The sequence below is a fragment of the Alligator mississippiensis genome, chromosome 2 (genome assembly GCF_030867095.1).
Source record: "Alligator mississippiensis isolate rAllMis1 chromosome 2, rAllMis1, whole genome shotgun sequence".
NCBI classification, from domain to species: domain Eukaryota; kingdom Metazoa; phylum Chordata; order Crocodylia; family Alligatoridae; genus Alligator; species Alligator mississippiensis.
The window spans coordinates 242,377,811-242,391,917 of NC_081825.1; the positions used below are offsets into that span (position 1 = coordinate 242,377,811).

A 14,107-nucleotide genomic window follows, 5' to 3' on the forward strand; every position below is an offset into this window, starting at 1 on the left:
GGGGGTGGGGGAATAGGGGGTGGGAATAGGTTTGTGGGGGACTGTGGGTGTGGGAGAGGGAGTTGGGTGTGTGGGGGGAGTTTTTTATGGGGATGGATAGGTGTGGGTGTGGGGTGAGGGAGGGAGCATGTTGGTGTGTGTGTGGGTGGCTGGAGCATGTGAGGGAGTGTGGATGTTGGGGGTCTGCATGTATGGCAGTGTGAGGGGGTTGTGGGTGCATGTATATGGTGTGGTGTGCTTGTGGGACTCACCCCCCCCCCCACACACACACCCCCCGGGGTACCAGTGCAACCTCATGCTGCCTGGTCTGGTGATGCAGCCGGGGGCCATGTGGTGCTGGAGCAGTGCCAGGGCAGGAAGGCAGGGAAATGGCTGGGGGTGGGGCGGGACTGGGCTGCTGCATCCTGCTGATGGCTTCCCCTGGGTCCTACTGCCCCTGGCTCCTGTCATCTTTGACAGGTGGCCAGAAACAGATAAATATTTTCTAAATTTTTTAGGGGTTCTGCGGGCCAGATAGTGGCCTGCTGGGCCACATCTGGCCCACGGACTGTATTTGCCCACCCCTGATCTAGCTTCATCTTTTTTGTAATGATCCTTCAGGAAGTTGAAGGCTGCAATTAAATCCCACCTCAGTCTTTTCTACATTAAATAAGACCAGTTACCTCTCCTCAGAAGTCCTGTTCTCCAGTCCTCTAACCATTTTTGTTGCCCTCTGCTGGAATCTCTCTAATTTGTCCACATCCTTTCCATAGTGGGGGGCCCAAAACTGGACATAGTACTCCAGATGTGGCTTCACCAGTGCTGAACAGAGGGGAGTAATCACTTTCCTCAGTCTGCTGGCAATGTTCCTATTAATGCAGCCCACTATGCTGCTAGCCTTTTTGGCTCATATTCAGCTTATTGTCCACTGTATTCCCTAGGTCCTTTTCTGCAGACCTGCTGCTTAGCTAGTCAGTCCCCCACCTGTACTGGTTCATGGGATTGTTCTGTGTGAAGTGCAGGACTTTGCACTTGGCTTTGTTGAATTTCATGAGATTTCTTTTGGTCCAGTCCTCCATATGTTTTAAATAATAGATACAAACTTAAATGGAACAAAAATATGTATATCTGTGATGAAGGTAGAACAACCTTCAAATGATGTTACCCCACTACTCTTGCCTTACATTTCCAAAAGTGGCACATTGGAAGGAAGGCTTTTACAAATTATATTGACCACTTTCTCAAATGCTGTATTTAAAATGACAGGAAAAAAATGGACCTGCTTTTCAGTAAACTATCAGCAAAATATTACATGCAAGCTGCTAGGATTTTATGATTGACACCTGATTTTTAGAGCTCTAGACTAGAAAGTATGCGACTGGTAGGGGGTACATGGGGGTGCACATGCCCCCCCTGACGGGGCTGGTGCCCCCCCTGACGGTCAACACTGATGCTGTTGGTAGGGCTGGTGCCCCCCCTGACAGGGCTGCCACCATTGGCGGCTTCTGCGGGTGCCCCCCCCAGATTCAGAAGGCACCAGTCACTCATGAGAAAGTATATTGTATTGACTAAAAAGATAGATGCTGTAAAATTGTATTACTTTCCATGATGGCATTAGTATCTTAATTTTGAAGTAACAAGTGACAAAGTTTATAATTGGGAGCTTATATTTGTACAGCCAGTCATTATATAGGGACTAAAGAAATAACCTTAATTGCCAGTTTGGAATCTTTGATAATCAGACAGTTTTTACTCAGCTGCCTACATATAGATTGGATGCCTGACTTAAGGTGCACAAATTTGAAAATTTTGGCTGTAGTTTACATATACAGTATATAGTAACTCTGTGTGTGTGTGTGCGCGCGCGTGTGTGTGTATGTGTATGTATGCGATATAGAAACAAAGATACAGAAGCAAGCCCTTTTTACATCATTTTAAATTACTGCATTTGAGAAAGTGAGGTAACAAATATGTCCAAGATCACTTTTAAAGTTTTGCTTCCAACACGCTATCTCCGGGAATGTCATTAAGATTACTGGGGTGATGTCATCTAAAGGTTGTATAATAAGTATGGTTTCTATACAAAAATAACTTAAACAACTCTTGCCTTTGAACGACCTAATGAAAAAGGTAAACTGGGTACCTTAGGCAGTGCAGTATTTGGATGGCAAATGTTTAACAGATATTTGTTTCTTCAGGAAATATAGTTTGAGTCAGTAGGTGGCACTCTTCACTCTGAGTCAGTAAAGTAATGCCTGGATGTGGTGTTAGGAAACATTGTGCTGGTAGAAATGCTGTCTTTTAGAGATTATAATATGACATGGTACTTTTGACAAAAGTTAAGGTTTGTTTTTACTGTCTAGTTGTTAGTCTAGTCGGGATAGTCATATTCGGTCCACTTAAAATTCTTGTTCCATTTAGGGTGTTTGCACTGGAATCTGATTGTTTCTGCTGGGTCTGGGACCTGCTGAACCCACAAAATGATGATGGCAAGATAGAGATTCTCCTTCACTTTAGGCTTTTTTATAATGTGGCTGTACTATAAGAACTTCTATGTTAGAGGAGGCTGCATTTCATCACTAAGGAACACTATTCCTCTCTGCATAGTTTTAAAAGGCTTTACAATTTTTATGTGTTCATGTGATATTACTAAAGTTTGATGATCGAGATATTACACTTTTTTAAAATAAATTGAAATTTAAAATAAATAAAATTCCTGTTCGTATATTGCTTTACCAGGAATAGCTGATAACTTGAGTATTAGCAGTGTACAGAATATAGCCAAGTGTGTTAAGTGGCTTGCAACAATTGTTTTGTTATATTTTGCTTTTTTATTAAGAGAGTATTGTATTGCATCCACCAGTTAACTTAGTGAAGGGGGCAACATTTTCAGTAAGATAATGATCATACTGGGGAGACAGACCGATTGAATTCACGACAATGCAGATCCTTCATTCCACTCCGACTCTTCCTTTATGGAAGAAAACTGCATGATGTCCAGTAGATGTTTACTGTTGCTTTGACTTCCAAAATTCTGCCAGTCACCACCAACCTCCACCTACCTACCTCCATCAACCACTTCCCTACATCATGTCTACAGTATAGTGGAATCTCCATTGGTTCTGTTGGATGTGGAAGCTGCTGAACCCTCAAAGTAAGGATAACAGGATAGGCCATTCATCTTGATTAATACATTTAGTATTTAAAAATGGAATCACTTGTAGTGCTGTGCTCCAAGTAGATAAAGAATGATAAGGACTGCAATCTGACTTTCCTTCCCATTTAAAAAAATTTCCTTGGGGGGAATAGCATGCCAAAGAATGCATTATATGAATGGTTGAAAATACATTCTGAAGTCTCAGTCCAACTGAAATGTATCTGGACTATGGTTTTGAGGCCTGTGTTAAAATTTCTTTTGGTTTACAATTTGACCTCATTCACTTGTTCTTCATCTGAAACCATGTCAGACTCTTTTCCACATTCTTTCACCTTTCAGTTTCCTGGAAACCATCGAGCTTATCTTTGTCTAGTGAATTGCATTGTCATTACTACTTCAAAAATCCTTGGCTCCCAAAGGCTTGTTGCTGAGCATTGATAAAAAGAATTTTGTATACAAAGGATAATAAATCTAGTTAAGGTTTTTTTGGGAGGTTTTTTTGGAACTGAAGCCATTCACAATAATCCAGTATCCTACTTAGAAGATATGTGAGTTTCTGCAGTTTATGTAGTGGTGGATTTGGATCCACAAGTAGGCAAGCTGTTAAGCTGGATATAAGCAAATGTCCAGGTGGCTTAACAGAAGTGAAAATAGGAAGTCCACATGGATATTTGCTCAAATAAATTTCTGATGATAGCGTCTGATTCCTTAGTGCCAAAAGTGGCTTTTAGGTACCTGTAAATACCAAAACAATTGCAACATAAATTTAAATAGCATATAGATAAATGGTGATCTATTACCTTGATTGAGACGCTGTCAACTACTTTTTAAATTACTTACGTTTTATATTCTGTTCATGTGTAAAAAGTATGTTGCTTCACAAGCCAACCATATTTCTGTTTAAATTGACAATCGCTGTCATCAGAGAGGTCTGTGTAGCTCTTGGAAAAGTTTTTTCTGTTAATATTTTGTCCAGACAGGTGCTTTAGTTGCCAAACATAAAATATTGTTACGATTTCTTAATTAGCAGTTATTCCATGGTTGAGGTTTGCTACAATTTGTATCAGAGAAAAAATCTCAAAACAGGATAAAACACAGTATATACAATATCAAAATATTTTTCAGAGCCTTGTGAGGAAAGGAACATTTTAGAATAGGAAGAGCATAAAAAATAAAACAAATCTTTGAAAATCAGAAAATATTAGCATATACTAATGCCTTCAGAAAATATTGAATGGAAGAGCCTATTATTTATAAGGTAGCATTCCCTAATATTGGAGGACGCATTTGTCTGTGAAGGAAAAAAGAGTCATAGGGTAACATGAATTTTGGCAAACCTGGGCAGTCCTGTTAAGACTGTCTCTGGGCCTTAACGGTGCATATAGTATTGTGCAAAATCTTTTAGTGGGGTACAATTCACTCATTGGGCCTGATTCTGCAGTCTCTATGTAGACAAATCATCATCTGCAGTAATGAGGCGAGAAAAAAGGAAGCACATGCCTTCTGGATATTTTTTTATGTTAAACTGATAGTAAAGTTATCTGTTCACATGACTTCAGAATACATCACCTATAAAGCTTTTTTTGGTGATCTTTACTATTTAAGCAAAATGTTATGGTTGTTTTCAGTGAGTTTTCAGGATTTGTTTGGGGATTAATGGGGGTGGTTCTGACATAAGGTTCAGTAGTATGTAAGTAGCAAACATTTATATTTTGGTATGCACAACATCCTTAAACATCTGGCTTCTTCAGCGACGCATGTTTGTGTTTAAAAGTACAATATTTTTTATTAGCATGATTTCCCATCAAATGGTTCACTGCACCAACTGAAGGGGGGAAAAAGCATACCAAATTTTTTAACCAAGACAATATTTCTGTCAATTGGGTTGATCTCTCCTCAGGAAATCACTATTAGCCAGCAGGTACTGAAGCTTTGGTAAACAACTTCAGCCAGATTTTGCTTATATAAGCTTGCAGTATGCACTCTTTTCATGTGGTGATACAAAACTATTTCAGAATGAAAAGTGGTAGCACTTTCCTCCTGGAAGTAATTATTAGTATGAAAACCAAATGTTCTGCACATAACACTTACTGTATAAAGAAAAAAATGGTATATGAAAGAACTGCCACAAATAATACACAATAGAAAACAAATTAACTGCTGTATAATTATTTTGCTTAGGTGCTTGAAAGCAAAAAAAAAAGTGCATATTGACAACTCTTCACAGTATCCTTGACAAGTTCAAGAAATAGATGTTTATTTAAATTATTTTGTATGAACTTTGTTTTATATGAACTTTTTCATTTGAAAATCTATGAATTAGTTTAAAAGAAGTCATTAAAAAATAAAAGGAGTTACTATTCATACAAAACCTTATTAATCTGAAGCATGCACATATTTTTGCTGGATACTGAAAAAAATGTTAAATTGAATATACCCATAGCATGGTCATATAACACTGAAAACTTGCAGCATAGCTCACTTTGAAGTATCTTGACACACTCCATAAATGTTGTTGAAGACAGTGAACATCTGTATACATGCAGCAGTTTATTCACAAATTAGCATGTGAACAACTGGGATTTTGTGATTTTAGGACTCACGCTACTCTGAAATTGGTAAATGGGGTATATAGATGGATAAATGGAGGCACAGAAATGATGCGACTCCCCTAGAGTTGCATGGTGTGATCGGTATAAGAGGTGGTAATAGAACTTTAGTCCCAGACTCACTTTTTTCAACTTTTTATGTTTTCCCCATTTAAAAAAAAAATCTTTTATATCTACATTTTTTCCTTTGAACATATATAGTGTCAGAAATCAATGGCCATGAGAGACTTCCATTCATCACTATGCTATATGCTGTGGTAATTCACATTTCATATACCAGCAGGGAACTAACTCTTATCCTCCTGTTTCAGAAGCAGGAGTAGTTACCATTTCTGCTAACTGAGAATCTGTTGTCAGAGAACACCAAAGTTTCATGAAGCACTTTGGCTATTTTTGAAGCACTTGTGATGCTTCTAAATACCCTTTTTCTTTGACTGTGTAATTTTTCTCTGTTTTCTTTAGGGCTCTTTGCTTCTGCCTCTTTTGATTGATAAAAATTCTTTTAATTAAGTGACTCCTCCTTCCCAAAGAAATAAAACATGCATGACAGTGGAGTGCATTGGCATTGTCAGTTCCTTTGTCTCCCCTCACTTATTTATAGTCTAGCCTTATTGTAAACTACTTTGAGCCTTTTTTGGGAAGGGCAGCATATACATTGAATAAATAAATAGTCACAAGAGAAACATTTTGTATTTCTTTTATTTTAGGAGTAAAAGCAAAACCCAGGCATGTTCATTCATACTGTCTTCTCAGGATATGTAACCATTTTATATTCAGTTAAAATGGCAAAGGAGCTGAAAACTTCTGTAAAATATTTAAAATACTTTCATGAATATATAAATAAATATAAATGTATGATAAAGTAATAGCATACATTACTCCCTACACTCCATAACTAGTTTTACAGAAAGCCTTAGTCATAAATGGTAGGGATGCCTAATGGGTTATGTCACCTGTTGAACAGGATTCGTGAAGTTGTTTCTCCTTGGTGGCAGCAGCAATATTTTCAGGTAGATTGCACTAGCTTTCTGCTCAGAGAAATTTCACTTAATTTTTCTCAATAATATTAGTCACATGGGACACCTATACACGTGATGAACCTCTGCTCCAACATGTGCTAATTAGCACCATTGAAGCAGACTTGATTAATTGAGTCTACTGGAGCATCCTAATTAGCGTGCTTCAGTAGCCTCCGCATCACTTGTATTTAGCATCCCTGCATTTCAAAATGGTGGGGGGGGGTTCTTTAACTAAAGCTTATTCGATGACCTTTAGTTAAAGCACCCCCGCCACCATTTTGAAGTGTGGGATGCTGAATATACGTGACACTGCTGATGTTTTAATTAGAGAAGCTCTCAGGGCTACTCTACTTAAAGCACTGCCCCCCCTCCCTCACCCCCCCGGAGCAAGTGTATAGATGCCCATGCATACAGTGTTTGATGTGTATGGTGTCTGGAGAGGGACTCTCCTGTAATATTTCACCTTCTTCATCAATACAAGTAGTACTGAAAGTCCTTATCTGAGGATAATGTTAGGTAGATCAGGGTGCTCAGCCTCTGGCCGGAGGACAAAATGCGGTCCACAGAGCCTTCCCATCAGGCTCATTGGGCTCCCTATGGGCCAGGAAATTTGTCAGTGTGGGTGTGGTGGCTGTTAATTTAGCCACTTTCCCCTGCTGCCAAATTCCCAAACCCCATGTAGCAGGTTGGAGCTGAGCCATGTCCCCTCCTCCCTGCAGCTGGATTGGGCCCGAACCTTGCCCTCCCCTGTCCCAACCCCATGGGGCTGGTTTGGGGCTAAGACGAGACCCCGTCTCACCCCTGAAGAGCCAGGTTGGGGCTGGGTCAATCTCTCTTAACCCTGCTGCAGGGCCAGGTCAAGCCCCCTTTCCCCAGCAGGCTGGTTTGGGGTGGAGCTGCCCTTGCCTTTCTCTGTGCAGCTGGCTGGGACCCACTGTGTCTGTCGGGAGCACCAGATTGGGACTACCAGCTGGATCTGACCCACAGATGGACCAGGCACTGCCAGTCTGACCCAGCAGATGAAAAGATTGAGCTCTTCTGAGGTAAATGGTTGAGTAAACTAGATGGGCTTCATAGTAAAAAACAAAACAAAACAAAAACCAAACCCCCCCCTCTTAAGCCCCTACTTTATGCCCCCTTTGCAGAGGACAGCTTTGTTTGAATTGTGTTCTATAGGTTTTTACAATTGGACACTTTTAAATTAGCACATGGTTTCAAGAGCGTTAATGATATATTCTTGCTTTCTTCTGAGTGCAGAACCGTCTCAAGTAAAGGGTTTTCCTTCAGGGTGCGAATGGCAATTCAAATACAAAAATCTTTCATGTAAATGCTCTTACTACTCTAGGAGTGCTCTGCTCCCAACCACAATTCATCTTCTCTCTTAGCTTGAAACTAGTTCTACCATTCTCCATTGGCTCATTTCCTTTTTCATTGCTTAAGGCAGTCAGCATTTTCTTTCCAGTTGGATTTAGCTGTCTTCATGTGTCAGCTGCATAACATCAGGACTTTTTCAGGAAAATCTCAGTGCCAGAGGTGTTTTGTAATTTTCTTTTCTCCGAGGAACTCAGCTTCCTTACTAACCCCATAAAAAAGAAGAGGAATAATAATATATATGTAGTTCATCACGAATTGTAAAAGATGTTCCTTGGGCAGAGGGGATCGGAATGAGAAATCTAAATCTCCTGAACAGTTTGATCTTTTGTGATGTTTATGAGAAAATTACTCAAATCTGGTTACTACCTTTGCATGCCTCAAAGGTTGACTAGTGGACCTTTTTTTCTCTATAGCCAAACTTTCTTTCAGAGGAGCCTCAAAATGAAGTAAAGTCCCACATCAGGGACCCCTCATTCTAAGGGAATTTTTTTCCTGGTATCTAATCTTGGCTTTGGTGCAACAGACATGCATTGAAAGAACTTCACAATGTCAAGCAGCTGTCCATAGAAGCTCGACTGTTGGTCGTAAAAGTTATGTTGTTAGTGGCTGCTTAAATAGATTCCTATCGTTTCTTCATCAAGAAAGTTCTTCCAATCATGTACTTTTGCAGTTACTGTTCTCTTAAAAGATTTTCAGGAATGTTAGAGTAAGTGGATGTAAAATATTACATGTCATATGATTTTAGACATACCTTGTAAATACTGATATTGCCCATATAGTTGGATAGCAATGGTAATATTGTTTATTTAATGTGGCCAGTTGCTACTGTTCTGCCAGACTGTAAATATAATCTCAGACACTCACTCATGATGCATGGAAAGGAGAAAGCTGGAAGGCAATAAGGGTGAAAGAAGGCTGGAGGAGATAATGACTAACAAATGAGACCTGAGTTTGCATTGTAATAGACCAACAAAAAGGGCAGTGAAAGTTTGGGTTGCTAGCACAGAAGCATCATACACTGAAGTATCTCTGTATGGAATTATGTGACAGGATTTCAAATCCAATCCTGAACTTTGGGTACCTCTTTACCAGAGAGGGAGTGACAGAATAGAGGGAATTCTGGAATAGAAACAACATCTCTGGTACATGGAGGAATTGATTTACTGACATTAAAAATGGTGAATTTCTTGTTTCCACTAAGCAACCATTCATGGAGGACATCCTTGGAAGATAATCAAGAAATAGTGGGTAAAGGGGAACAAAATTAAAGGAGGAGAGGAATTACACAGGATCTATGGAACAACATTAGAATGGGAAATTAAAAGTGAATTTCAGGAAAACTTTGTGATGGTGAGATTTATGAAGCTGTAATCCTACATATGTTCTGGTAAAGGCTCTTTATATTTTCTTTGAGGATTATTTATCTTTTGTTGCTTGCATCTCAGACTTGGCAGCAATAATGCTAAACTATTCTGGGGTTAATTAAAAAAATACATAAAGTACTAAATATTAGTTAACCAAAATTTATGCTAATTTTTTATGCAAAATGGGGAGGGGGGCATAATTCTTAGCAAATAAAATAAATAAAAGCAAAATAGCCTTTCTTTCTGTTTGTGAATTGTTAGCAAGCTGTGTGATTTTTCAAGTTTTAAATTAATGATTGAATAATTTTGGCTTCTGTTAATCTCTAGGTTGTTCACAAGAAGCTCATTATGGGTTCATATTTGTTGAGCTGTGTTGGTTAGCTTTGACTACAACAATTATTTAAAGATTAAATAATGTTATTTGAAGAAAGGGTAAAGAATTGTATGCATATAGCTGTATTTATAAAAGGTCCACACTAGATTTATAGCTGTACTTTTCTCTATACCCTTTATTTTCCATTTAGCCAAGCTTCCTTCTCCTGGGTATATATAATTTTTCTACACTTTGTAATAATAACATTTCTAGCATCAAGCTTTTTAGCACTTGAGTTAAGTGTTATGCCAACTACTAATACAAAATACAATAAAGCTTAGTATCAGGAGGTCTGGGCAGATGAGGCTAATTGGATACTTGACTGATATTATGCATATTTAGATTTCCTTGTATTTATAGAAATTCAGTGAACATTGTTGCTTGTCATAAAATTTCCCTCCAAAATAAATCAAATGGAATTTTGTTTTTTAAAGGTATGGGGCATGACTACAATTCCATTTTTTGTATCGCTTTTGTTTGATAAAAGGATTTTCTTTAAAAAAGGTAAACCTGTGTTTATCTTTTTTTCTGGCCAGAGGTTCATAACAGGATTTAGCTTCAGAGAATAAAGTGAGTGAGAAAATCTTTTAATTAACCCATGATTATGTATCATGCTCCCTTTAAATAAATCTAAGGGGGGTGGGGAGAAGCCAGGTTTTTTTTTTTTCTAATAACTTTCTATTCCTTTTGTGGTTTGTATACTCCAGTGTTCAGAAGGTCAGATAGAGCTACCAGACCATAAAATCCAGCCAGTGAGAGAAATAGGAGAGCTCAAGGATTTATTAAGTGATGTGAAACTCTATTGTTTTGTGCATGTGTTACATAATTGCTGTCATTGCAAGGCTGTTAAAATTCCCTGCTACTAATAACACGAATACCATTTTATAGCTTCAAGAGGAGATAAAAAAGTTCTTAGTCAGCACTTCAACAATATCACAGCACATGTCAGTTTTATTATTGTTGAGCCTTCAACTTTGGCAGATGCTCTCCATTCTGGCTGTGGTGCTGTAATTACCATATAAATTAAGCAGTGAAATAAGCTGAGTGCAGTCTTATCCCTTCTGCCTGTAACCAGGTTGCAAGTACTGCAGTGTGAAACAGGCATAATTCAAGCTGATTATGTTTAGAAGGCCACATTTTGAAATACTGGGCCTTTATCTCTATTCAAATTGATTTAAAAGTAAATTGAAGCTGTTTAGTTGCTGTGCAAACAGAAGGATCATTCTTTCTGCACAAGGTACTCTCCATAATAGCATTCCAAGAATTAGTTTAATCCATCCAGGTTTGATTCATAGCCACTAATTATATTTCAGCATACATTCTTATGCTTCAAATTATGTGTGTCCTTTAATGAGTTGTAACTAGTCCTTAAATTAGGAGCTTTGCACTTCCCTTTTATATAGTAACAGGCTTTACTCTGAGATTTGATGGGATTAAACTGCAATAGAAATAGAAAACTGAGTTGAAATGGATGATGGATTAATTTTTTTTGCTATGCATTTTTTTCTTAATGCACACAGTTTGATTCCGATCTCTTTACCAGCCTCACTAAATTTAAATAAAGTCAGGGCTTTAGACAGGGTACATACAGATTAATTTTAGGGAGGTTAGGGGGCGATTAAATCATGTTAAAAATGGCCACCTGATCTTAGTTTGCCCAGGTGTGGAGCTTACACTTACAGTGTAGACAGAGGTGGCAATTTTTGCTTGATCTGACCACAGAAAGCAGTTTATAGCTGTGACCAAACGCAAGTGCACAGCTGCAGGCAGCTTAAAAAATGGCTGATTAAGTAAAAATCTGACCCCTCATTGCATGACGTATCAGGTAAAGATGTTTCAAAATGTAGCATCTTTTATAACTTGTTTCTGTGGAGCTCCCAGCCTATCACTGTTTTCAGAATGGGAGTGGGGAAAGGAAGTAGAGGAGTTCAGTCCCAGGTTTTTTCAGCCGTCCCTGGAGGGTAAGGCAGGTGTATTGGGGCCTACCCAAGGTGATGGGGCTCCAGTTCATCCATCTCACCCTTCAGCACCAGTTGAGGAGCCCCAAGAATGAGCTCTCTCCACTACCTTTCTCCCCTCCCATTCTGAAAACGAGCACTGGCAGAGAGTCCTGGCTGTTGCTATGGAAACCTGGCTGCAGACTCCCAGCCCAAAGCTAGATACCCCTCCCCCCTGGAACCAACAGTGAATTTCTGTTTGGTCTGGGGTAATGTTGTAACTCAAAACGCTTTGTAAAAATTGTTCTGAGTTACAGCTGAGAGCTGCACTTCTGTCTGCACCCTGAGATCCCTAGTTAGGTCAATCTAAGTGCAAATTGTACTGAAGTTCAGGAAGGCTGGATAGGTCTACAAATGGCTGATTTCATCTAAGTTAAGTGTACCTCCAAGTTAGTCTAACGTACATTGAGTTTGGCGAAACTGATCTAATTGAACTTCCATACGGTTCCCAGTGCATCCTTGGGTCTGGGGAAGCTCAGCCGCTGGCCCAAGCCCTGGGGCTGTATTTTTCCTACCTCTTTACCTTAACATCAGACTATTATTTTTAGGCCTCCAGGGCCTTGCCCCACCTCCAGATGGACAACCCATCCCTATGGACCAGCCACCTGGCCCCCTGAGCCTGCAAAACCCCCATCCTGCAAGCTGCTCCTGGTGCCAGTTTTACCAGTGTTCAACAGTGCTGGGAGCCAAGAAAGCAATTCAGGGTTGGGGGAGGGATGAGTCGGTTCACTGAGGGGGTATTGTTCATCTGGGGGTGCAGGGAGCCAGGTGGCTAAAAATAGCCCTGGTCCTGGGGTTGGGAAGGGAGCCCCTCCACCCCCCAAATCCCTCCATGGACCCTGTTAACCCCCTGATCCCACCAAACCCTCCTGGACTCCACCAACCTCCTGTGGATCCTGCTTGCCCCTGCAAACCCTTGAGGGCCTCTCCAACCCTCTCCTGAAAACCCCACTAGCTCCCTTGATCCCCCCCCCCCCCCCCCAAATCCCCCTGCAGACCCCACTTGCCCTCCTGATCCCCCCTATGGACACCACTTCCCTTCCTAATCTCCCCAAACCACTGTGCTACCCTCTCCCCACACCTGACTTACCTTAGATCAGCTGGCCATTTTTAACTCAGTCTAACTTCCTATAACCTCCCTGAATGTCTGTATGTATCCTTAGACATTTCTATGCAAATTAGGAATATTGGTAGGTATAAAAAGTAGTGCAGTAAGCCAGTTTGATCTTGATTTTATTTTTTTTTAAACCATAAACACTATAATGAAAACAAAAGTGTGCAAAAGAAAAAAATCCCTGTGTGATACTACAAAGGGCATAATACTTTGTACAAGCATTTTGAAGTATACTTGTGGGGTTTGCTATAGATTCAGCAGCAGAGGTCAGAAAATAAAGTTACTTGCCCCATATCACTCAATTAGCTGGTGACCAAGTTTGAGGGTATAACTCAAGTCTTTTAAATAAAATTCCCCTGTTTTAATTTTGCTGCTATAACTCCTCCTATGAGAGTCATGGAATCTCCATTAAGGCAGCCTGAATTATAGTTTACATTTGCTAGGGTATTTTCTCTATAAATAAAATGTCATCCCTCAAGAGCATTTCAAAATCTCTAAGGCTACTTCAAAGGTAGCTGTCTGCTCTATTAATAAAGGAGACTTTAGCAAAATAAAGAAGTTTTAGTGTTTCTTGGAAAAGAGAGTTATCAAAGATACCTGTTTGAAAGAGTCTCATTGCTTGGATCATTTTCTACCCCATGGGTGGAAAGGGAGAACTCCTCAAACTTGAATGTTTTTAGTTTTTAGATCAGAAGAAATGGATTTCTTTATCAGCCAGGACTCTTAATTGTCTCAGTTAGAACCTTCCAATCAGTTGCTGTTTAAAGTAGAAAATGAATGCTCCCCCCCAAAAAAGGAGTCAGGAGCATAATACAAATGATTAAAAAATTAGTCATTTGAATGCTCTGCAAACAAAACTAGTATCTGAGGGGAGATCAGTGAGTGAGAAACCTATGAGATTGATATCCTCCGAGAAACAGAGTTAAAGGTAATTAATTCCTCCTTCTCTGCAGATATCATGCGGGCAGGATTCTCGCTCTTGGAGAATAAGTAACTTGAGGAATGTCTTATAAGAAAAAAAAGAGTATTAGTACCATATTTTCTCACATACAACACGCACATTTCTCTTAAAAATCAACCCCTCAAAATTGGTGTGTGTGTTTTAAGGAATATTCCTGGAG

The 14,107-nt window shown here is 39.6% G+C and overlaps 1 protein-coding gene across 13 annotated transcripts in view; it reads left to right on the plus strand.

Annotated features, from left to right (window-relative positions):
• Positions 1-14,107, plus strand: part of FSIP1 (fibrous sheath interacting protein 1) — a 255,856-nt gene that overhangs the window by 83,278 nt on the left and 158,471 nt on the right. The window contains exon 14 of one of the 13 annotated variants that reach the window (XM_019496480.2): positions 2,401-2,557. The exons of the other annotated variants lie outside the window; for them this stretch is intronic. Within the exon in view, the coding sequence (XP_019352025.1) occupies positions 2,401-2,421 (21 nt within the window). The 3' untranslated portion in view covers positions 2,422-2,557. Of the gene's footprint in view, positions 1-2,400; positions 2,558-14,107 lie in introns of those variants that run through there. 13 annotated transcript variants of the gene reach the window in all.